The sequence below is a fragment of the Chlorocebus sabaeus genome, chromosome 23 (assembly GCF_047675955.1).
Source record: "Chlorocebus sabaeus isolate Y175 chromosome 23, mChlSab1.0.hap1, whole genome shotgun sequence".
Lineage (NCBI taxonomy): Eukaryota > Metazoa > Chordata > Mammalia > Primates > Cercopithecidae > Chlorocebus > Chlorocebus sabaeus.
The window spans coordinates 41,302,528-41,326,417 of record NC_132926.1 but is presented as its reverse complement, the minus strand read 5'-3'; the positions used below and the strand labels follow the sequence as shown (position 1 = coordinate 41,326,417).

Sequence of the window (23,890 nt, the reverse complement as noted above, 5' to 3'; positions counted from 1 at the left end):
GTCTTCCCTAACATAGAAGCCCTTTTTCGCATAGATTCAGACAGTGAAGAAATAAAAGTAAATGTAAAGATAGGTTTCGAGGAAACTAAATAATGAAAGATTCAAATACAGGCAGTTGACAAAGGTAATTCCCCATTGTTTGGTCACTGCACAGACTTGATAGAAGTCTTGGACATCAATGATAGTGTTCCAGAGTTAGCAGTAAGTCGCTATCATTCCCTGTACAGGAGGACGCTCCGCTGAGTACCGTCATAGCCCTAATCAGTGTAACTGACCCCAACTTCAGTGCCAAGGGACAGGTGACCCGAACCCTGACGCCTCACGTCTCTTCAAGCTGGTGTCCACCTTCAATAGGCCCTGCCAAGAACCTATTCGTTGGTGCTCCACAGCGCCCTGGACGGAAGAGAGCAAATCTATCAATTGGTGGTAATCGCGCAGAATGGGGACTCGCTTTCATTGTGAGCCACAGCCATCAGGTCCGTGGAAGTGACCGAACAGTGAACCACAACGCACCGGCGTTCAGGCAGCCCGAGTACATGGTGTTCGTAAAAGATAACAACCCGCGGGGCTGTCACGGCTTCACAGTGTCCGCGCGGGACCGGTACGCGCAGGAGAATGTGCTGTTGATGGAACAGCGGGTGGATGAGCGCGCGCTGTCTAGCTATGTGTCGGTGCACGCGGAGAGCGGCAAGTTGTACGCGCTCCAGCGACTGGACCACGAGGAGCTGGAGCTGCTGCAGTTCCAGGTGAGAGCGCGCGAAGCTGGCATGCCGCCTCTGGGCAGCAGCGTGACGCTGCAGGTATTAGTGCTGGAACGACAACTTTGTGGGCGCTGCTGGCGCCTTGGGTGGGCTGGCGGCGCTGTGAGTGAGCTGGTCCCTCATTCAGTGGGTGCAGGCCACGTGGTGGCGAAGGTGCGCGGGGTGGACTCCAGCTACGACGTCTGGTTGTCACAAGAGCTGCATCTGTCAACTGGCAGCACCCGTTCCACGTGGGGCTGTGCATGGGCGAGATCAGCACGAGTACCCTGAACGAAGCGAAAGTTACGCGCCACCGCCTGCTGGTGCTGGTGAAGGACCACAGCGAGCTGGCGCTGACTGCCACAGTCACCGTGGTTGTGTCGCTGGCGGAGAGCAGATAGGCGAGGAAAGTCTCATCGCACGCGTTGGCGGGCATCGAGGTCCAGGAGGCAGCGCTGGTGGATGTCAACGTGTACCTGATCATTGCCATCTGAGTGGTGTCCAGCCTGTTGGTGCTAACGTTGCTGCTGTACACGACGCTGCAGTGCTTGGTGCCGCTCACCGAGGGCTCATGCACGCTGGGCAAGCCCACGCTGGTGTGCCTCAGCGTAGTGGGATCTGGTCTCACTTGCAGCAAAGGAGATCCTACTTCGGAGAGTGGCCGCCCAAGGTCAACCTTATGGTTTTCAGTCCTACTGTTCCCCGTGGTTCAGGTTTTGGAGACAGACTTCAATAGAAAATTTTTGAGAATGTAAGTACTGTAATCCTGGAAAGTATTTCATTCCTATTAATGTCCCTCATGGTTACATTGATAATGTTTACCAAGTTATTGTTTAATTCTATTGCTTTATTTATTTTGCTTTTGTTTTTCTTTTGAGATGGTTTATTTAAAGTACATTGGGGCCGGGTGCAGTGGCTCATGCCTATTTGTAATCCCGCACTTTGGGAGGCCAAGGCAGGAGGATCACTCAAGGTCAGGAGTTTGAGACCAGCCTGGCCAAAATGGTGAAACCCTATCTCTACTAAAGATACAAAAAAATTAGCTGGGTGTGGTGGTGCGCACCTGTAATCCCAACTACTCAGGAGGCTGAGGCAGGGAATTGCTTGAACCCAGAAGGTAGAGGTTGCAGTGAGCCAAGATGAGGCCACTGCACTATAGCCTGGGAGACAGGGTGAAACTGTGTCTCAAAAAAAAAAGTACATGGGAAGTCTAGCCATCTTCATCACATTTTACTACAGTCGCCATGAATATTCTTTAGGAATATTCTTCAGTTGGTAAGTATAATGATAATACTACTAATGAATTAGACTGACTGGCTGTTTCCTGTAAATGAGAAAATTAAATCTTACAGGAAGGATAATGATGAATAATGATCCTTATGAGAAGGTCAAATCTTCTCAATTTTGAAGCAAGTTCTTTATTCCTATTCATTTTCTTATTCTGATTTGTGTCCTCCATTCCTTATTATTTTTATGTATTCAAAAATACCATGACAATATTTAATATCATAATTATTTGAGTTTAAAACATGTTTAAATTTTTATCTTTCTATAATCTGTAAATTTATCTTTCACAAACAGTGATGAGCAGGGTTGAGGCAGCTTCGTTCACAAACAATTTTGTTTCTTCACGATCAATAGCAATCTTTTTTGAGATGGTGATTGCAGTGGGTGGAGTTTTAGCTTTGCCTTTAAAGGTGATTTTACTTCTTAATTTTTGTCTTCAATCTTCTTATAATTTCATTTTAGGTCATTGTCTTCACAATCTTCAGCTACTTCAGATAGCCAACAATTTTGTTCTTTTTTTTTTTTTTAAGTCAGCTCTGCTTAATAACCTGTTGAACTAATTGCTGCTGTCCTCCAGTTTAAGTTGTTGAGCTCTTCTACTATTTTGGAAAGATTTCTTTGAGCACTGATTATACTCATTTTTCTTTCATTTTTGGTACCTGGCACATGAAAATATTTTAGGGTAGGAAAATTCACACTTATTTGGGTTTTAAGTATAAGAGAGTCTTCCCATAAATGATGAAGAGTGATACCATTGTCCATGTTCATTAAACTGCATGGTTTTCAGAATGGCATTGCTGAGCTTGGCATGGTGTCTCAGGCCTGTAATCTCAGCATTTTGGGAAGCCGAGGCAGGAGGATTGCTTGAGGCCAGAAGTTTGAGACCAGCCTGGGCAACATAGTGAGACCCCCATCTCTACCAAAAAATGTCATTGCTTTTAATAACTTAAGTATAAGAATCATGGGATATTAATAAAGGCACTTTCACTTGACAATTGTGGTGTTAATTATACCTTAGAATTTAACATTGTATACTCTTGATATATTTGATGCAAAATATTTTTTGCCTTCACACCATATTCATGTGAATTGCTTTCTTTAAAGGGATCCCAGAGAACATGTATTTATAGCTGTAAGGATGTGTATCAAATTATATGTAAAATTACTTTGCTCTTTTTGGCTCTAATTACAAATGAGATGGCCTTTAATTCTGTGTAAAGAAATAGTATATTTACATATGGGAGGATAATCATGTTATAGATAGGGTAAAGTTAATATAAATGCTGAAAAGGAGTTAGTGGTGTCTACCTAGAAAAATAACTTCTGAGAGGATGATTTCTATGAAGATAAACATTAAGGAAATTTCAGAAAAGGGAAAACCCTGTCCTACTTTATGGTGCTAGAATTCTCTTCATCCGTAACTATAGAACAAGAGCCAACACTGATCAGTAACTTCGTGAGAATAAATCACCATTGTTTGAGCAGTTTATTAATATGTTTGTTAGACATCAAGTAAGGGGCTTAAATACATTATTTCATTTAATCCTTATAACAATTTCTAAAGTACATATGACCACTCCAATCTGAAAGATAAAATAAGAGAAGCTGAGATGTTTATCTATTTTATCCAGTGCCAGTACATGGTGGAGATATTATTCAAATGCATATCTTTCAGACTTCAGATTCATTCTTTGTTCACTATAATGTAGAGCTTTCTTCAGTAAGTCTTTTCTCTACTCAAACCTAGTCTTGGCTAGGAAAATCAAGCACAAGCTGTGTACAGGCAAATCTTTCTTTCTGTTGTGCTTAGAAGAAACTTCACGATTGTATTCATCATTAATTTTGTACAATGCGTGATTGAGATGGCACTAAGTTTTTTTATGTTAAGTGATTTTTTTTCTTATAAGAGTTCATGATCATCATTATCATTTGTTTTAATCAATGCCACATTGAGATAGGTATTTTGGTTATGTAATTGTTAAATAAGAGTTGCTCTATAAGAACTACGTGTCTGTTGTTTGGAAGTAATATAAGTAAGAATCATTTAACATGTAAGAAAAGTCAGAAAACTGTGGTTTCCAATATCCTTGTGGAACACCCAAACTAAACACTTATGCCAAAAATGACAGCCTTCTTTCGTTACTGTGAATAAAGACAGTGTTTGGGACAAGCATAGGTGTTGATATTATTATTTCAGGGACCCTGAACATGGCCAAAGGATTCAAGAAATGTTTACAATATTGCATACTTCAATAACAATTTTAGAGACATAGATTCCCATCAAAATCTTCAAATGTGTGTAGGTCTTTCAGTCTTCTTCAGTCTTACTGTTGTCTAGGAAGCTTGTACCACTGACAAATGATTTGTGACCAAATAACTGTTTTTACTTGAATAAGCCATGATAGAGCAGAATTAGCATTACTGAGTAAATCCTATAATTTTGTTAATACAGTGGTTGGATAATGTAATTCTACTCTGTTGATTTTGGAGAACCTCCTGGGGTTCTGACAACTATGTCAAAATTTATTTAGGTGTTTTCAAGAAATAATAGCGCCAGGTCTGTTATAGAATATCAGTGGATGACGTGCACTAGTAAGACATTAAACTATGCACTCTAATACATATATGACTAACAGGACATATAGGCAGATTGTATGTCCTGATTGATATAGTAAAAGTCAGGCACAAAGTTCCTTAATCTTCAATTGATTTTACAAAATCAGTTAACAATAACTGTATTGAAATGACTTCTTGGCATTAGCCTATACCGTGATATTAGGCTGATCCTCAAAGATGAGTTCAAAGGGAGCATAATCTCTTCACTAGGGGCTGGTTGAGATGGTGACACCTGAAATATCACAGCCAGAATGCAAAAGATGGGTCATTGATTCATAAACTATATCAAACTCTATTATGACTTGGCGTTTGTTCAGTACTACTTTATATGTTCACAAAATACTATATCATTGGAAATTAATACCTAAATTAACATCTTGTTTTAATTCAAATATGTGATATTATCATCTTTCCAGGGTAAACCTTCTCAGGTTCATTTTCCTACCTTGGAAGACTCTACATTCCATGTAACATCTTCATCCCCAATTCCCATAATAAGGTGATTGAGGATCTGTTGTTTCCTTTTGTTCAAAATAAACCTGATGTGCTTCAAATATCATGTTGAATATACTGTCATCTGGTCTAATGTTCTATTTTGATTAGAGGCTACTATGATTGATTATTTTACAGATGCATGATGGAACTAACTGTCATAAAAGTTGATATGTCTCCTTTAATTTTTTAATACAGAATTTTACATTAATCTTAGAGTTCTAGTGTTATGACAACATTGGGAAAAGAGTAAATATGAAAAAAGTAGAACAAAATCTCAAATTAATAGTTGAATATATATAAAATATTAGCATACACATATGATAACTTTTTCATATGTCATTGCAGTATTTTTAGATTGGAGATAAACCATCAAAACTATACAACAAAATATTTAAGCTAGACTGGTATTTCTTCGAAATCACTTTCTACTCTAAAATTTTGTTGCATCTTCTTTTTTTCCTCCTAAATCCTAACAGTATATGAAAAGACAAAGAAAATTCAAGCAAATTACAACTTCAGGCAATGAAAACTCTCATAAGCAATTCCTGTATTTTACTCAGTATTTTCTATGAAATTCTATTTCCACAAACACTAAGGTAATTTACCATTTAGTTGAATTGTTTGATTAATTTTCTATGTTTTAAGCACAATATCAGGTACTTAGAGAAGATATAATTAAAAATCACATCTCTTGTTTTCCATGAACTTATGCTCTCAAACCCAAAACTCTTTAAACAAGAAACAAACTATTTTCATGAATATAACTGAATTAGGTTAAGGAACCCAAAGTTGGTGACTTGGAAATACCAATGCACAAAGCTGTTCAGGGTGATTTTATTTACTTTATTGAATGATACTAAAATTTATTTTATAGTTGAAAAGCCTATTTCTGTCATATCATTGACTCTATTACATAAAGTTATCAATTTTGATATCTCGTATTATGCTACTATGGCTTACGTTAGAAATAATAAATGTCAAATAAAAATTTGTCTAGATCAAGAGATTTTTCCTTTGTGAATCCTTTTTTAAAACTACCAAGTTTGAGAATATGAATATACTTGCTTTTCATATTGTTCTGCAATGGATATAAAATCACTTATAATCAGAAAGCAATTAAATGTAAATAACAGTAAAGAATCAGAACTATAGAAAATAGGTATGAAAAGGCAAGCCCACAGAGATGAGAATAGGTCATGTGGAACATAAAGACTAAAGAGCTGCTTTTATAAAACTTCAATTTTTTCTTTGAGTTCCATAGCAGCCAAAGTAACATGGGAGACTGAAAGTAAAACAATTCAAATTTGATAATATTTTTATATGAGGAACAACACTTTCAGGAAATGTTTAGCCCTAGTTTTTCATGAGGCCACGTTAACAACTGAGTTCTCGTTCTCTCTCACTCAGTGTATATGTATTTTAGATAAGTAAAAGAACAATTTTATAATGCTGTCAAACATAGACACAATAATTAAATTTGACGTTAATCAAGAAATAAAATGCCATTTCCATATATTTTTAGTTTCATTATGACTTATAATCTGAATATTCCATAAATAAGAACGTTGGAAATATTTAGGGGAAGAAACCCAAAACACGTGAAATTCTACGGTGGTAAACGTAGTGCACAGTACTCACAGTTTTAGGCGCAAGGTGTCGCTCTTTACTTGGTGGAAAGTTCATTCAAAGGTTGATCTGAATAGTCAGGCACTCGCATACAAAGGGACTCCATCATACCGGATGCCACCGTTTAAGGAGCCTTTGAAACTTCTCAAGAATTCGGCGAGATTTTTAACCTGAAACTGAAGAATCTGGTACTGTAAGTGTAAAGAAGCTTATTTTGGAATCCAATTTCGTATGCGATGTTTGGTTTTCAGAGAAGGGGACTGGGCCCCCCACGACTACTGCTCTGGCTTCTCTTCCTCGAATTCTGGGAGATGGGAAGCGGCCAGCTCCACTACTCCGTCTACGAGGAGTCCAAACACGGCACTTTCGTGGGCCGCATCGCACAGGACCTGGGGCTGGAGCTGGCGGAGCTGGTGCCGCGCCTGTTCCGGGTGGCGTCCAAAACACATGGGGACCTTCTGGAGGTAAATCTGCAGAATGGCATTTTGTTTGTGAATTCTCGGATTGACCGCGAGGAGTTGTGCGGGCAAAGCGCGGAGTGCAGCATCCACCTGGAAGTGATAGTGGACAGGCCGCTGCAGGTTTTCCACGTGAACGTGGAGGTGAAGGACATTAACGATAACCCGCCGGTGTTCTCGCTCAGAGAACAAAAGCTGCTGATTGCGGAATCTAAGCAATCGGACTCGCGTTTTCCACTAGAGGGAGCTTCTGATGCTGATATTGAAGAGAATGCTCTATTGACCTACAGGCTAAGTCAAAATGAGTATTTTTCTTTAGATTCACCAACAAATAGTAAGCAGATTAAAAGACTGTCACTTATTTTAAAGAAGTCTCTGGATAGAGAGAAAACTCCGGAACTTAATTTGCTACTAACGGCTACAGACGGGGGAAAACCGGAGCTTACCGGCACTGTTCAGCTGTTAGTCCAAGTCTTGGATGTCAACGACAATGATCCAGAGTTTGATAAATCAGAATACAAGGTGAGCCTTATGGAAAACGCTGCTAAAGAAACTCTTGTGATAAAACTAAACGCCACAGACCGAGATGAGGGAGTCAACGGAGAGTTAACATACTCCTTAATGTCAATTAAGCCCAATGGAAGACCCTTATTTACACTAGATCAAAATAATGGAGAAGTGAGGGTCAATGGAATTTTAGATTATGAAGAAAACAAGTTTTATAACATTGAAGTACAGGCTACAGATAAGGGGACTCCCCCAATGGCAGGTCACTGTACAGTCTGGGTGGAAATCTTGGACACTAACGATAACTCTCCTGAAGTCACTGTGACTTCCACGTCCCTCGCAATACGAGAGGACACTCATCCCAGCACGGTCATTGCCCTGATCAGCGTGTCTGACCGTGACTCAGGTGTCAACGGGCAGGTGACCTGCTCTCTGACTCTCCACGTTCCCTTCAAGCTGGTGTCCACCTACAAGAATTACTACTCGTTGGTGCTGGACAGCGCCCTGGACCGTGAGAGCGTGTCGGCCTATGACCTGGTGGTGACCGCGCGGGATGGGGGCTCGCCTTCGCTGTGGGCCACGGCCAGGGTATCCGTGGAGGTGGCCGACGTGAATGACAACGCACCTGCGTTCGCACAGCCCGAGTACACAGTGTTCGTGAAGGAGAACAACCCCCCGGGCTGCCACATCTTCACGGTGTCTGCGCAGGACGCGGACGCGCAGGAGAACGCGCTGGTGTCCTACTCGCTGGTGGAGCGGCGGATGGGCGAGCGCGCGCTGTCGAGCTACGTGTCGGTGCACGCGGAGAGCGGCAAAGTGTACGCTCTGCAACCGCTGGACCACGAGGAGCTGGAGTTGCTGCAGTTCCAGGTGAGCGCGCGTGACGCTGGCGTGCCGTCTCTGGGCAGCAACGTGACGCTGCAGGTGTTTGTGCTGGATGAGAACGACAACGCACCGACACTGCTGGCGATTCGGGCTGGCAGCGCGGGAGGCGCAGTTAACGAGCTAGTACCGCGGTCGGTGGGTGCGGGCCACGTGGTGACGAAGGTGCGCGCAGTAGATGCGGACTCAGGCTACAATGCGTGGCTTTCATATGAATTGCAGCCGGCGGCGGTCGGCTCGCGCATCCCGTTCCGTGTGGGGCTGTACACGGGCGAGATTAGCACAACGCGTGCCCTGGACGAGGTGGACTCACTGCGCCACCAACTTCTGGTGCTGGTGAAGGACCACGGTGAGCCGGCGCTGACGGCCACTGCCACCGTGCTGGTGTCGTTGGTGGAGACCGGACAGGCGCTAAAGGTCTCTTCGCGGGCTTTGGTGGGCGCCGCGAGCCCAGAGACTGCGCTGTTGGATGTCAATGTGTACCTGATCATCGCCATTTGCGCGGTGTCCAGCCTGCTGGTGCTCACGCTGCTGCTGTATACTGCGCTGCGGTGCTCGGTGACGCCCACTGAGGGCGCGTGCGGGCCGGGCAAGCCCACTCTGGCGTGCTCCCGCGCGATGGGGAGCTGGTCGCACTCGCAGCAGAGGCAGCAGAGGGTGTGCTCTGGGGAGGGCCCACCTAAGACGGACCTCATGGCCTTCAGCCCCAGTCTTCCTCTAGGTCTGAATAAAGAGGAGGAAGGGGAAAGACAGGAACCAGGGTCAAATCACCCCGGACAGGTGAGTTTTCTACAGATTCCACCTATCAGAAAGTGTATGTGAAATTATTTAAAATCCAGTGTTTTTCACGGATTTTTTAAGGGAAAGTTTTATGATCAGTATTTTGAATATTGCTGTAGATAACAACGTCTGTTCATGAAATGCCAAATGATACACATCTTCAGTCTTTTAGTCATATGAATAATTCGGCTTCTTTAACCAATAAATGTACTATTTCTCTTAATATTTGGTTAGCAAATATTAAAAGAAATGAGATGCAAGAATGACTCTTCTGTAGTCACTTGAGTAGAAATAATTACTATTTTCACTAAAGTACCCATGCTCCTTCATCTCTAAACTTCAGTTATGGCCATAATAACTAAGGATTATTTACATTTGCTCCTCTTTGTCTTTTAGTAGATTTTTGCCTTGATATTTCCACATTGTTAAATCAATTGGCTTTGTTTTTCTAAAGGGAGGAGGTCTTCCCATGATGTCCACGTTGGACTGCACTGGCTATTCACAGGTGACCGCTCAAAGGATTCTCCCACCTCAGCCTCCAGCGTAGCTGGGAATGCAGTGCCACTACACTTAGTCCATTGGCTTTTCTAACTTCAGGCTTGTGTCAAAACTGGAATACTCCATTAGTATGACATGATTTACTTTACTTTTTTTATTTTTACAGTGTTAAACATTCATCATAAATTCATTATATATAAAACAATCTTTACTTTTGTCTTTATTCTTGTGATAATACTTGTTGTCATATTGTTTGAAGAAAAAAGTTAAGCCTTGCATTCTTATATGCTGCTTTATGGAAATAATATAACTAAAATTCTACATGTTCTTGCCAGGCAAAGTGACTCAGGCCTGTAATCCCAGCTATTCAGGAGGCTGAGGCAGGAGAACTGCTTGAGCCCAAGAGTTTGAGGCCTGCCTAGACAGCATAGTGAGATCCTGTCTCTATAAAAATTTTAAAAATTAGCCAGACCTAGTGGTGCACGCTTGTAGTCCCAGTTTCTTGGGAGGTTGACATGAGAGGGTCCCCTGAACCCAGGGGTTCAGGGCTGCAGTGAGCTATCATCGTGAGACCCCTATCTGAAAAAATAATTTCTTTTTTTTTTGCCTGTTCTTGATTTTGTTCCATACAAAGGCAAGAGATTTGTCAACTTTTGGATACTCAAACAAAATGGCATGATTTATGATTCCAAAGGAAACTAGGTAAATAAAATTATTCAAATTATCCAAACATGCTAAAGACTTGCATATAGGGCTATATTATCTACAATATATGCTAGCTGGCATTCTTCCATAGGTTTTTCAGATTCATGTAGCAGACAAAAAATTAAATATATTAATGTGAGTACCTACTGACAATTTTTCATTCATCTCACATTTTAACTGCTCTATCTTGTAGTGCCTTATCTCTAATGTTTTTGAAATTTTCTTTCCACGTGGTATCACTCCATCTGAAGATCTGAGCAAAGATCATTTACTTCTGAGTCATTCTTCATATTTAGTTATTCTTACTACACGTTGAGTGGTGGAATTACAGACTTTCTTGAGAATCATATCTAGTTATTTCCCCCTTTATAGATGCATCACATACCATTTGGCACAATATTCAAAGAGTCTATGCTGAAGCCTATTCATAGACTTTAGATCAAGAACTTTTGTACCTTAGTATTCATTGGCTAAAAACATTCTTTAAGTATTAAAGAGAAGGCAACAAGATAAAAATATAAAATATTTCAGACTCAAAAGTGATTAAACCATCATACCACTTACGAAACTTTACAAATATAATAAATGTGAGTATTAGATAGGGAATACATTACCCATCTCCAGATAAAGTTTTTGGAATAACTCAAGAACTTTTAAAGACTTGGGAATGTTTTCAGTGCAGGTTAAAATTTTGTAAATTACTATTTTATATCACATAAATAACAAATTTGCATTTTCGATAATTTAGATTACTTGGACTGATTTCTGAAAAGTTGTGTCTTTTATACTTATTCTTAATGCCAAGATTGCATTCTATGGTATAAAATTATAATTTCAATTTATTTTCTAGTTTGGTTGTTTAAGTATTAAGCTGAACTTAGATGTTCCTATTGGCTTAACAATTTGTTTAGGTCAAAGAGTGTGTGAGAACTACATAATACACTATTATTATTAGTTTCTTTTTGAGATAGAGTCTTGGTCTATCACCCAGGTTGGAGTGCAATGGTGTGATCTCGGCTCACTGCAATCTCCACCTCCCGTGTTCAAGTGATTCTCCTGCCTCAGCTTTCCGAGTAGCTGGGACTGCAGGCATGCACCACCACTCCTGGCTAATTTGTGTATTTTTAGTAGAGACGGGTTTTCACCATGTTGGCCAGGCTGGTCTTGAACTCCTGACCTCAGGTGATCTGCCTGCCTCAGCCTCCCAAAGTGCTGGGATTACAGGTGTAAGTCACTGCACCCAGCCTGTTTTTTAAAATTAAAGTTCCTTAGCTCGTATGGTACCTTGACTACTTTTGAAAATGAAAAATAGGAAAGAAATTTGGTGGTAATATTAGACAATTTAAATAATTAGCCTGATGGCATCAAAATTCAAATATATTTTTAATTACTTAACGTTTTATAGTTTATTTAAGTTATCTTATACTTGTAGAGCCATTCTTGGTTATTCTTTCCTAGTTTTGTAAAGGTGTCATATTTCAGTTGCCTTTATTATTATATGTAATAGCAACGAATTGCATCAAATTATTGGTTTAAAGATTTTGACTTTGAGTATTAATAGACTTACAAAATCTATGTGTAGCTGTTCACAATGAGTTGTAGGATCTTATCTGTGTTTCGTTTTCTCTTAAAGCTGATTTTGAATTAATGAATAAACTCACTAAAGGTTTTTTGATTCCCCCTTGCATCACAGTCACTATTCTGATTTTCTGAAGAGAAGCATGTCCTAACTACTAAATGACCTATAGGGGAAGTTTTAGAGAAAAAGCAAAAGGTTGATATCAAGTTCACATTCTCTTGACTTTAGTCAATGAGATTAGGCTTCAAAACCTTTTAAGAGATCTTTCTCATATTAGCGCTCCATTGTTACTTTGGGATAGCATGAAATTTGGAGGTTTCAATAAAACATTTAACATGAAAGTGCTTTACTTTTGCTAGAGTAAAACTTTCCAGAATCTATTCCTGAGATTTGTTTTAGCATGTTATGGAAATGAGAGCAGTTATGTGAAAAGTTATTACATTCAAGCATCAAGGAACCAAAAACAATAACACTCTCCATATTTATGATGAATTCTAACTTTCATCAGATTTATGAATAAGACAATTTATATAAATGAAATATTGTTTGGTATTAGACATTTTAGTTTCTTATCCTTTGTTAAATACAAAATTCCTAACTTTCTCTAAAATCTTATGATGGAGTGCTTGTAAAGGTTAAAAGTTACTGAAACAGTGTGAATTGCAAGCTATATAAGGGCAGGGGTGATGTATATTATTCTGTATATCATTTTCCATGATAAAGTGTAGCTTCTAACCTACTGTATTTGAAAGATTTCTACTTTTAAGCAGAAAACATTTTTAAACTACAGTGTAATAAAATTGTTGATGTTTTGTTTCTATCATGTGTATTAACTAAACCCGCATTTATAAATTATCCGTGAAAAATATCCGAAAGTCGAAACAACAGAATTTAGAGTGACCCAGAAAGTGGCTAAACCGAAAAGAACCTCAGGATCTTTCTTGCACTTACATAATCGGTCACATGATGTCGCTCTACACTCAAAAGGTGAAACAGGAAAATTTTTTCTCCGCACCCACATTCCAACCATTCACGGAATAGGATCGACTCCATATTGACTGTGATGCTGGAAAAAAATGTACTAAATATGTACTTACAGAAAAGGGTGACTGCTCATGAAATACCTCAGGCAAGCGAACCCTTAAAACTGACTGTCCCAACTCAGAGGCCCTCATTTTCTGCAATGGTGATTATCGGGCCAAGAGGCCCGGGATCTCAGCGTCTGCTGCTCTCGCTTCTGCTCTTCGCAGCCTGGGAGGTGGGGAGCAGCCAGCTCCACTACTCCGTCTACGAGGAGTCCAAACACGGCACCTTTGTTGGCCGCATTACTCAGGACCTGGGGCTGGAGCTGGCGGAGCTGGTGCCGCGCCTGTTCCGGGTGGCGTCCAAAACACACGGGGACCTTCTGGAGGTAAATCTGCAGAATGGCATTTTGTTTGTGAATTCTCGGATCGACCGCGAGGAGCTGTGCGGGCGGAGCGCGGAGTGCAGCATCCACCTGGAGGTGATAGTGGACAGGCCGCTGCAGGTTTTCCATGTGGACGTGGAAGTAAAGGACATTAACGACAACCCGCCAGTGTTCAGAGAAAGGGAACAAAAGGTACCTGTTTCTGAATCTGCGCCTCTGGACTCTCATTTTCCTCTAGAGGGCGCTTCTGATGCGGATATCGGCGTAAACTCTCTTTTGACCTATGCGTTAAGTCTAAATGAGCATTTTGAGCTTAAAATAAAAACAAAAAAAGATAAAAGTGTATTGCCTGAATTAGTTCTTCGGAAGTTATTGGACAGAGAACAAACGCCAAAACTCAATTTCTTGCTGATGGTAATCGATGGCGGTAAACCAGAACTAACAGGGTCTGTTCAGATTCAAATAACCGTCCTGGATGTGAATGACAATGGTCCGGTGTTTGATAAGCCCAGCTATAGAGTGGTGTTGTCTGAAAATGTCCAAAACGACACAAGAGTGATCCAACTAAACGCTTCCGATCCAGACGAAGGACTTAATGGAGAAATTTCCTATGGGATGAAAATGATTTTGCCAGTGAGTGAGAAATGTATGTTTTCAATAAATCCAGACACAGGTGAAATTAGAATTTATGGTGAATTGGATTTTGAAGAGAATAATGCCTATGAAATTCAGGTTAACGCCATTGATAAAGGGATTCCTTCCATGGCAGGTCACAGTATGGTCCTGGTGGAAGTTCTGGACGTGAATGACAATGTCCCTGAAGTAATGATTACTTCACTGTCACTCCCTGTGCAAGAGGATGCTCAGGTGGGTACCGTCATTGCCCTGATTAGCGTGTCGGATCGTGACTCTGGAGCCAATGGACAGGTTATCTGCTCACTGACACCTCATGTTCCCTTCAAGTTGGTGTCCACCTACAAGAATTACTACTCATTGGTGCTGGACAGCGCCCTGGACCGCGAGAGCGTGTCGGCCTATGAACTGGTGGTGACCGCGCGGGATGGGGGCTCGCCTTCGCTGTGGGCCACGGCCAGCGTGTCTGTGGGTGTGGCCGACGTGAACGACAACGCGCCGGCGTTCGCGCAGCCCGAGTACACAGTGTTCGTGAAGGAGAACAACCCGCCGGGCTGCCACATCTTCACGGTGTCTGCGCGGGACGCGGACGCGCAGGAGAACGCGCTGGTGTCCTATTCGCTGGTGGAGCGGCGGGTGGGCGAGCGCGCGCTGTCGAGCTACGTGTCAGTGCACTCGGAGAGCGGCAAGGTGTATGCGCTACAGCCGCTGGACCATGAGGAGCTGGAGTTGCTGCAGTTCCAGGTGAGCGCGCGCGACGCGGGCGTGCCGCCTCTGGGCAGCAACATGACGCTGCAGGTGTTCGTGCTGGATGAGAACGACAATGCGCCGGCGCTGCTGGCGACTCGGGCTGGCAGCGCGGGCGGTGCAGTTAGCGAGCTGGTACCGCGGTCGGTGGGTGCTGGCCACGTGGTGGCGAAAGTGCGCGCAGTGGACGCTGACTCCGGCTATAACGCTTGGCTGTCCTACGAGTTGCAACCGGCGGCGGGTGGCGCGCGCACCCCGTTTCGCGTGGGGCTGTACACTGGCGAGATCAGCACGACACGCATCCTGGACGAGGCAGACGCTCCGCGCCACCGCCTGCTGGTGCTGGTGAAGGACCACGGTGAGCCCGCGCTGACGGCCACGGCCACGGTGCTGGTGTCGCTGGTGGAGAACGGTCAGGCACCAAAGGTGTCGTCGCGGGCCTCAGTGGGCGCTGTGGGTCCCGAAGCGGCTCTGGTGGACATCAACGTGTACCTGATCATCGCCATCTGTGCAGTGTCCAGCCTGCTGGTGCTCACACTGCTGCTGTACACTGCGCTGCGGTGCTCAGCGCCGCCCACCATAAGCCGGTACTCGCCGGGCAAGCCCACGCTGGTGTACTCCAGCGCCATGGGGAGTTGGTCTTACTCGCAGCAGAGGAGGCAGAGGGTGTGCTCTGGAGAGGGCCCGCCCAAGACGGACCTCATGGCTTTCAGCCCAAGCCTTCAGCTGTCTCGAGAAGATTGTTTAAATCCTCCCAGTGAAGTAAGTTATTAATATTATTTAGATATATTTGTTTCCTTGAAGAACTTCCGTTTAGGTTATAACTACATTCTCTCGGTTTTCTTTGTGATTTTATCCTTTAAACTATCGAATGTCTCATCTTCGTCATTCTTACTCATTTTGAACTTTTGTGTATTTGTCTAACACTCATGAAGGAAATATGTAGATACAATGGAGGCCATGGAGCACCACACTTAATATTTTTCTATAATATTTTATATGACTGATTAACTGTGAAAAATAATAGTATATTAGATTAAAAACTGGCCAGATGTTTGATAGCTTAAAATTTTATTTTAATTTGTTCATTATTCAAGATTACAGGTGAGTTGCAAGAATAGTACAAAAAGTTACTAGATATCATTAATGGATTCTTTAACTCTTCCTCATGTGCTTAGGCTTTTAAAACAGCCTTCTTGATCACTATTCTAATTTCAGTACAATCTAGATATTTTCACATTATATTCCAGGTATTATCACAATAATATAAATATATGTCTGATATATGATGAATGATTTTCTTCATTGTTCACACAATACCTTCTTTATTTCAAGTAGGAATAGCTATTGTACTATTCTTATTTACATGAAATATAGTAAAATCATTTCTCAATTTAAAAATATTTAACCATCTGTACCATACAGTACAGTTGGCAACCAACTGTGGCTCAAACCCGGTTTTGGATGATCCCAAACTTATCATAGTATACCACTGCACTGTGCCTATTACCAAGTGAATCTTCTAATGTGCATTTTACATGTTTTAACTTTCTGTTTCTACAAAAGTATCCAGAGGCTTCTCTTTAACCAGGGAATAAAATCTTACATACCCCAGCTTGGTAGTAAAGGTATTAAAATTTCCAGCCTTATATCTACTTTCTTACATATCTTTAGTTTAGGATCTGGAATATAGTATACGTTCAATCACTTTTTAAAAACATATGGGGATCTTGCTATGTTGTGCAGGCTGGACTAGAACTTCTAGGTTCAAGTGATCCTCCATTTCAGCCTTCCAAGTAGCTGGGACTACAGGCAGGCTCCACCACTCCCAGCTTCAATCAATAATTTTAAATAAATATATGGTATTGAAATGTATTACCTGGGCATTCCTCTCTATCTTAGAAATGGGAGTAAGCCCTAGAAATCAGATCTTTTATTGAAGAGTGTCTTGAAAGATAGATAACATTTTACCAAGAAAGTATTACATATGGGGAGATAAGTATGAACAACTGCAGAGTATATGGTGATAAATGTGTACTTGAAGGATTAGAGCAGGGGAGATTGTGAAAGCAGGAAAGCTATTTCTTTTTTAATAAATTAGGTATCAAGTAATGGAGACTTAAATTATGGCAGTAGAAATGAATTGAAAAAGACAAGAGGCATTGACAAAGTAAAAGCAGCCAAATAATGACAGACTCAATACAAATGATAAGAGAAAGACAAAAGTAGAAGGTGACTCTCACTTTTTTAGTTTGTTCAACTGAGAAGATGAGATTGCCGTTAACCAACTTGCAGAACAGTGTTGGAGAAACAGTTTATGCGTATTTGAGCAGGTAGGGAATGGAGATGAACATTTAAGAAAATGTTACTTTGGGGTCCTAAGAGAATACCATTGTGATTGGAAATATGGGTCTGGATCTCAGAAGAGATTATTGATATAGATTTTGGGAACAACTCCTTTAGAGAAAAAATAAATCTATGAAAGAATAAAATTGTCAAGACAGACATTTGAAAAGTGAAAAACATTGTGTCCAGGTACTTAGGTGGGTAAGTGTGTCACTTCCTGTGGCTGCTATAACAAACGACCACAAACTGGGTGCTGTAAAACAACAAAAGTTTATTATGTCTCAGTATTGGAGACCAGAAGTCCAAAATCAAGGTGTTGTCAGGGCTATACTCTCTTTGGAGGCCCCAGGGAAGAATCTGGTTTTTGTTTCTTCCAGTTTCTGATGGCTGTTGGTGTTTCTTGGCTTGTGGCTAAACCACTCCAATCTCAGCCTTCTCAGCCTTCACGGTCACATTGCCTCCTCCTCTCCATGTCTCTCTCTTTGTGTTGGTTTTACAAAGTTACATGTGATTGTATTTAGCGCCCATCTGGATAATCCAGGATAAAGTCCTTTCAAGATCCTTAACTTAATCATATCATTCACCAAATAAAGTAAAATCCACAGGTTCCAGGGATTGAGATGTGGGCATAACTTTCTGGGGACCACAATTCAACCTATTGTAGTAGGCTTAAAATCATAGGAGGATAGACAACAGGAAGCTGAAATACAGCTTAAAGTGCAATATATCAAGTATATGTTAGAAGTTAAACATGAAGGGAAAAAGATAAACAGAATAGGTTTTCCCCCAGAAGTAGAACGTTTAAATTTATATGTGTGTGTGTGTGTGTACATATTTTAGTTAAAGATGTTTGAATATCTTCATAGTGTGAGTGAAAGAAACAAGTAAAAAATAAGATACTAAAAATAAGACAGGCAGCAGGAGAATTTAGATGAAAACTATGAGAGAATAGAAAATGATTCTTAAGAGCATGTGGTTGACCTTGAAAGTGGGAACAGTTTTTCCTTACAATTAGTAGACAATGAAAACAGATAATATAAGGAAAATGACTTGAGAAGAGAGCTATTGAATTTCTGTTTGGTGACATCTCTCAATGTGTGCATCATCAGAAAGTGAACTGATGGAAATGAGGTTGAGAATTTGAGAAGAGAGGGAAGAGAATACAGAAGAATCTGTAAGCAAGAGGGAGGAGTTAATTTACTTGAAAGCCCAACTGAGGTAAAGGTGAGAGTAAACTTGAAGAGAATAGTCATGGTTAAGTGACAGTATTGAGCAGCTTAATAGGAAGAATAGAGAAAATGGATTGTCAGGGTAACTGTGTGTTGGAGGCTAAAAAAAATGTTAGATAAGTAATACAAATAGGTGAATGACTCTAGGGTGTCTGGAAGGGTGTATTTTAAATGGTTGACTATGTAGTCTAATTATGTGAAGAGGTAAATAAAGAAATGTAGAGCCAGACAGGAAGAATTAGAAAGTCGATGAACAATTTCCATTATAAGAGGAATACCATGTTGGTAAAAGTAATGGAGCAGGAGAGGATGATGAGGGTAAGAGAATACCAAATACTCGGCCTAAATTTTTAGAGGAGAGCAGAGTTATGGAAATAAATCCAACAGTCATTTCCTGTAGAGTTGTGCACAGAATTGGCCAGATAATTATTGGAGTGATGATATATTTTTCATTACACTATTTGGCATGGGATTTTGTGGCTTGAGTTATAACAATAGATAAAAGTGAGATCCTCTTCCTCTCTTCCTTGCTAAAGATATGTTAACATCTTTGTCTAGCTATTGTTTCTTGGAAAATTAGAGTCAATTTAAATGATGGCAAGGTTTTACTCAGTGATGATGAAGTAAGATGGAGAGAGAAAATGGAAAATTTAACCTACTGGTTAAATTCTATTTAACTAGGAAGCCAATTCGGGCTACAATGCATGGCTTTTGTATGAATTGCAGCCAGGGGCGGTAAGTTAAATTCTATTAAATAAATAGAATACTAGTTCCAGGAATATTTTATAAAAACAGAATCCAAAACCTTAAATCATTGTTGTGTCTAAATTATTGTGTTTATGCACATACACACACTCACATACAAAATCACACACATATTGACTGAACACTTTCTTTTGAATATAAATATTTTATCCACATCTCAAGTAACATTGAGGGAAATTTATAAATATGGTGTATTTATTCAAAGTCTGATATATCGCTTATCAATATTTTGCACCGTCACCCATTTTATTCTTATGTGATTGTTGTTTCCTTTTGGAGTCAATGGCTGTTGTGTGAGGAGGTCTTGAAAAATATTACAGGAAAAGGACAGTCCCACAAAAACCTACGTGACTATGCAGAACTACAGATCAATTGTCCCACAATGAACGTCGAATATTTGTCTTTTCAAGTTCTGCATGGAAGTCTTACACATGGAAAAATAAATTTGTGGCAAGATGAAACTCATCAACCAATTGTCAACTAATATCAAATACTGAGCAGAATGCAGTGATTTGCTGTTTCTGGGAAGGTAAACATTTAATCTTCAATTACGTATTTGCAGTGAAAATGTCAGGAAATGCAGGCAAAAAATCCTGCATCAATGGAAAATACGAAGACTGAGTCATACTTACACTTACACGTTCATGCGCATGGTGTCGCTCTTCACTGAGAACGTTTCCGCGAAGAAAGAGCCGCCGTTTGTTTCTTCCTGCAGAAAACATAGCAGAAAGCGGAATACCTCTTGCGAATCCTCCCGCACTAGGAAGCCATAAAACTTGGGCGTTGAGAGGCAGTTTGAGGTAAGGTATTGTATATATTGCAGATATCTCTGAGGGTTTTGGAGTGTATCATGGTGTTTTCCTGGCAAGGAGACCCAAGACAGCGGCAACTACTGCTCTGGCTTCTGATCCTCGCAGCCTGGGAGACGGGTAGTGGTCAGCTCCACTACTCTGTCCCCGAGGAAGCAAAACACGGCACCTTCGTGGGGCGCATCGCTCAGGATCTGGGGCTGGAACTGGCAGAGCTGGTGCCGCGCCTGTTCCGGGTGGCGTCCAAAACACACGGGGACCTTCTGGAGGTAAATCTGCAGAATGGCATTTTGTTTGTGAATTCTCGGATCGACCGCGAGGAGCTGTGCGGGCGGAGCGCGGAGTGCAGTATCCATCTGGAGGTGATCGTGGACAGGCCGCTACAGGTTTTCCATGTGGAGGTGAAGGTGAGGGACATTAACGACAACCCGCCGGTATTTCCTGAAAGCAAGAAACGAATAACCATTGCAGAATCTAGACCTCCAGAAACTCGATTTCCACTAGATGGCGCATCCGATGCAGATATTGGAGTAAACTCGGCATTGACCTACCGACTGTATCCCAACGATTATTTCGCTTTGGACACACAAAATAGTCGTGAGCAAATGTCTTCATTATCACTTATACTGAGGAAAACACTGGACAGAGAGGAAATTCAGGAACATACTTTATTACTGACAGCCAGTGATGGAGGTAAACCTGAACTGACTGGCACAGTTCAACTGCTCATCACGATTCTGGACGTGAATGATAACGCCCCGGAATTTTACCAATCCGTTTATAAAGTGACGATGTTAGAGAACGCATTCAATGGAACATTAGTGATCAAACTAAATGCCACAGATCCTGATGATGGTACAAATGGAGATATAGTTTACTCATTTAGAAGGCCTGTATCGCCTGCAGTGGTATATGCATTTACCATAAATCCCAACAACGGAGAAATTAGGACAAAAGGCAAACTAGATTTCGAAGAAAAGAAATTGTATGAAATATCTGTGGAGGCAGTTGACAAAGGAAATATTCCAATGGCGGGTCATTGTACCCTTTTGGTGGAAGTACTAGATGTAAATGATAACGCCCCAGAGGTTACCATCACTTCTTTGTCACTCCCCATCAGAGAAGACACTCAGCCTAGCGCCATCATTGCCCTCATCAGTGTGTCCGATCGTGACTCTGGCTCAAACGGACAGGTCACCTGCACCCTGACGCCGCACGTCCCCTTCAAGCTGGTGTCCACCTACAAGAATTACTACTCATTGGTGCTGGACAGCGCCCTGGACCGAGAGAGCGTGTCAGCCTATGAACTGGTGGTGACCGCGCGGGATGGGGGCTCGCCTTCGCTGTGGGCCACAGCCAGCGTGTCCGTGGGTGTGGCCGACGTGAACGACAACGCGCCGGCGTTCGCGCAGTCCGAGTACACGGTGTTCGTGAAAGAGAACAACCCGCCGGGCTGCCACATCTTCACGGTGTCTGCGCGGGACGCGGACGCGCAGGAGAACGCGCTGGTGTCCTATTCGCTGGTGGAGCGGCGGGTGGGCGAGCGCGCGCTGTCGAGCTACGTGTCGGTGCACGCGGAGAGCGGCAAGGTGTACGTGCTGCAGCCGCTAGACCACGAGGAGCTGGAGCTGCTGCAGTTCCAGGTGAGCGCGCTGGATGCGGGCGTGCCGCCTCTGGGCAGCAACGTGACGCTGCAGGTGTTCGTGCTGGATGAGAACGACAACGCGCCTGCTCTGCTGACGCCCGGAGCTGGCAGCGCTGGAGGCACAGTGAGCGAGCTGGTGCCGCGGTCGGTGGGTGCAGGCCACGTGGTGGCGAAGGTGCGCGCAGTGGACGCCGATTCCGGCTACAATGCTTGGCTTTCGTATGAATTGCAGCCGGCGGCGGTCGGCTCGCGCATCCCGTTCCGTGTGGGGCTGTACACTGGCGAGATCAGCACAACACGCACTCTGGACGAGGTGGACGCCCGGCGCCACCGCCTTCTGGTGCTGGTGAAGGACCACGGTGAGCCCGCGCTGACGGCCACAGCAACGGTGCTATTGTCGTTGGTGGAGAGCGGCCAACAGCCAAAGGCGTCGTCGAGGGCGTCCGCAGGCGCTGTGGGTCAGGAAGCGGCGCTGGTGGATGTCAACGTGTACCTGATCATTGCCATTTGCGCAGTGTCCAGCCTGTTGGTGCTCACGCTGCTGCTGTATACTGCGCTGCGGTGCTCGTCGCCGCCCACCGAGGGCGCGTGCGCCCTGGGCAAGCCCACTCTGGTGTGCTCTAGCGCGGTAGGGAGTTGGTCGTACTCGCAGCAGAGGCAGCAGAGGATGTGCTCTGGGGAGGGCCCACCTAAGACGGACCTCATGGCCTTCAGTCCCAGCCTTCCTCCTTGTCTGGGTTCTGCAGAGGGAACAGGCCAGAGGGAGGACTCAGAATGCTTGAAAGAGGTAAGCTTATCTTTTTAAATATTATCTTAGTAAACACTTTAGCCTTCTTTGCAGTTAAGACATCTTTCCTGCCAATTTCAAATTATTCTTCCCTTTTATTTTAATTTTGTTAGTTGTTATCGAATTTAACAACTCTGCTCTGGACATTATGTGTTGGATTATTCTTCAGAGTGAAATCTTAACTCAGAAACCATAATGAAATGTGCAAAACAAGAATATTTTGTTTCTGTTGTATTCTTAATAGTTCTAAGTATTTATTGTGCAATTGAGCATTTACAAAAAATTCCGCACGTTGTGAGAAGTTAAACATTTAGAAAATGTTTGTTTTAATGAGGCTAATCATAATCTTAAATTTAATTTTTTTAAAATTTAATTTATACATTTACCCGCACAGATATTATTTTAAAGAGCTCCATAACTTTTCACAGAAATACTTTTTTTAAGTGCACTTTTCTTTCTTTTTTCTTTTTTAAACCTGTTTTGATTGGTCTCTCCTTTTTTATTCTCTAGGCACATCAGTGTTCCCCTCTCATGTATCCCATGCAAAATATCTTGTGATTCTTCTTTCAATTTTTTATTTGCATTCAGATAATTAGTAACACATGTATAATACATATAGAGAGAGAGCTGGTAGGTTTTTTGTTATTATTTCTTTTCCGAAGTTTGCAGGGATTTCCAAAAGGTATTGGTGACTGTATAATAGATGTTTTAACTTTGTTGTCTGCTAATTTCAACATTTTTGTCCTTAGTTTGCTTTTTTGATCTATCTTCTTATATGGATATATTTTCTTGCTGTTTTGCATGACTGGTAATCTCTGATAAGATGCTAGACATTGTTAATTTTACATTGTCAGATGCTGGAATTTGTGTGTGTGTGTGTGTGTGTGTGTGTGTGTTCCTTTAAAGCAGTGGTTCTCGATAAGAAAGTTTTGCCCCCTCTACTCCCACCCAGGAGATAATTTGGCAATGCTGGGATACATTTTTGGTTGTTACAACTAGGGAATTGCTACTGGCATCTAATAATGGAGCTCTGAGATGCTGCTAAACACCATCCAATTGCTGCCAAACATCCTACAGTGCACAGGACAGCTCCCCAACAGTAAAGAATTAGTCAGCTCAAAATGTCAGTAGTGCCAAAACTGTTGAGAAACTCTGCTTTAAAGAGTCTTGGACTTAGTTCTGACTTGAAGTTGCTTGGTACCAATTTATTCCTTTCAAGGCTTCATTTTAAGATTTGTTAGCACACATTCAGAGCAGCTTTTAGTGCAGCACTAATTTGGCCTTCTATTACAGCAATACTTTCCTGAGGACACCACCTAATGCCCTGTGCATTAACAGGTCTCTCTTC

General features: G+C 42.1%; 1 protein-coding gene and 1 pseudogene across 13 annotated transcripts in view; one reads left to right on the top strand and one right to left on the bottom strand.

Moving 5' to 3' along the window:
• The window catches only part of LOC103245175 (protocadherin alpha-C1), a 218,118-nt gene that overhangs the window by 77,204 nt on the left and 117,024 nt on the right, over positions 1-23,890 (top strand). For 2 of the 13 annotated variants that reach the window (XM_073010629.1, XM_038007054.2), the window contains exon 1: positions 9,399-15,723. The exons of 9 other annotated variants lie outside the window; for them this stretch is intronic. In XM_073010629.1, coding sequence (XP_072866730.1) covers positions 13,237-15,723 — 2,487 coding nt within the window. In that variant the 5' untranslated portion in view covers positions 9,399-13,236. 2 more of the 13 variants (XM_038007079.2, XM_038007077.2) reach the window with 2 other exon arrangements.
• LOC140709994 (uncharacterized) lies at positions 640-6,870 on the bottom strand (annotated as a pseudogene).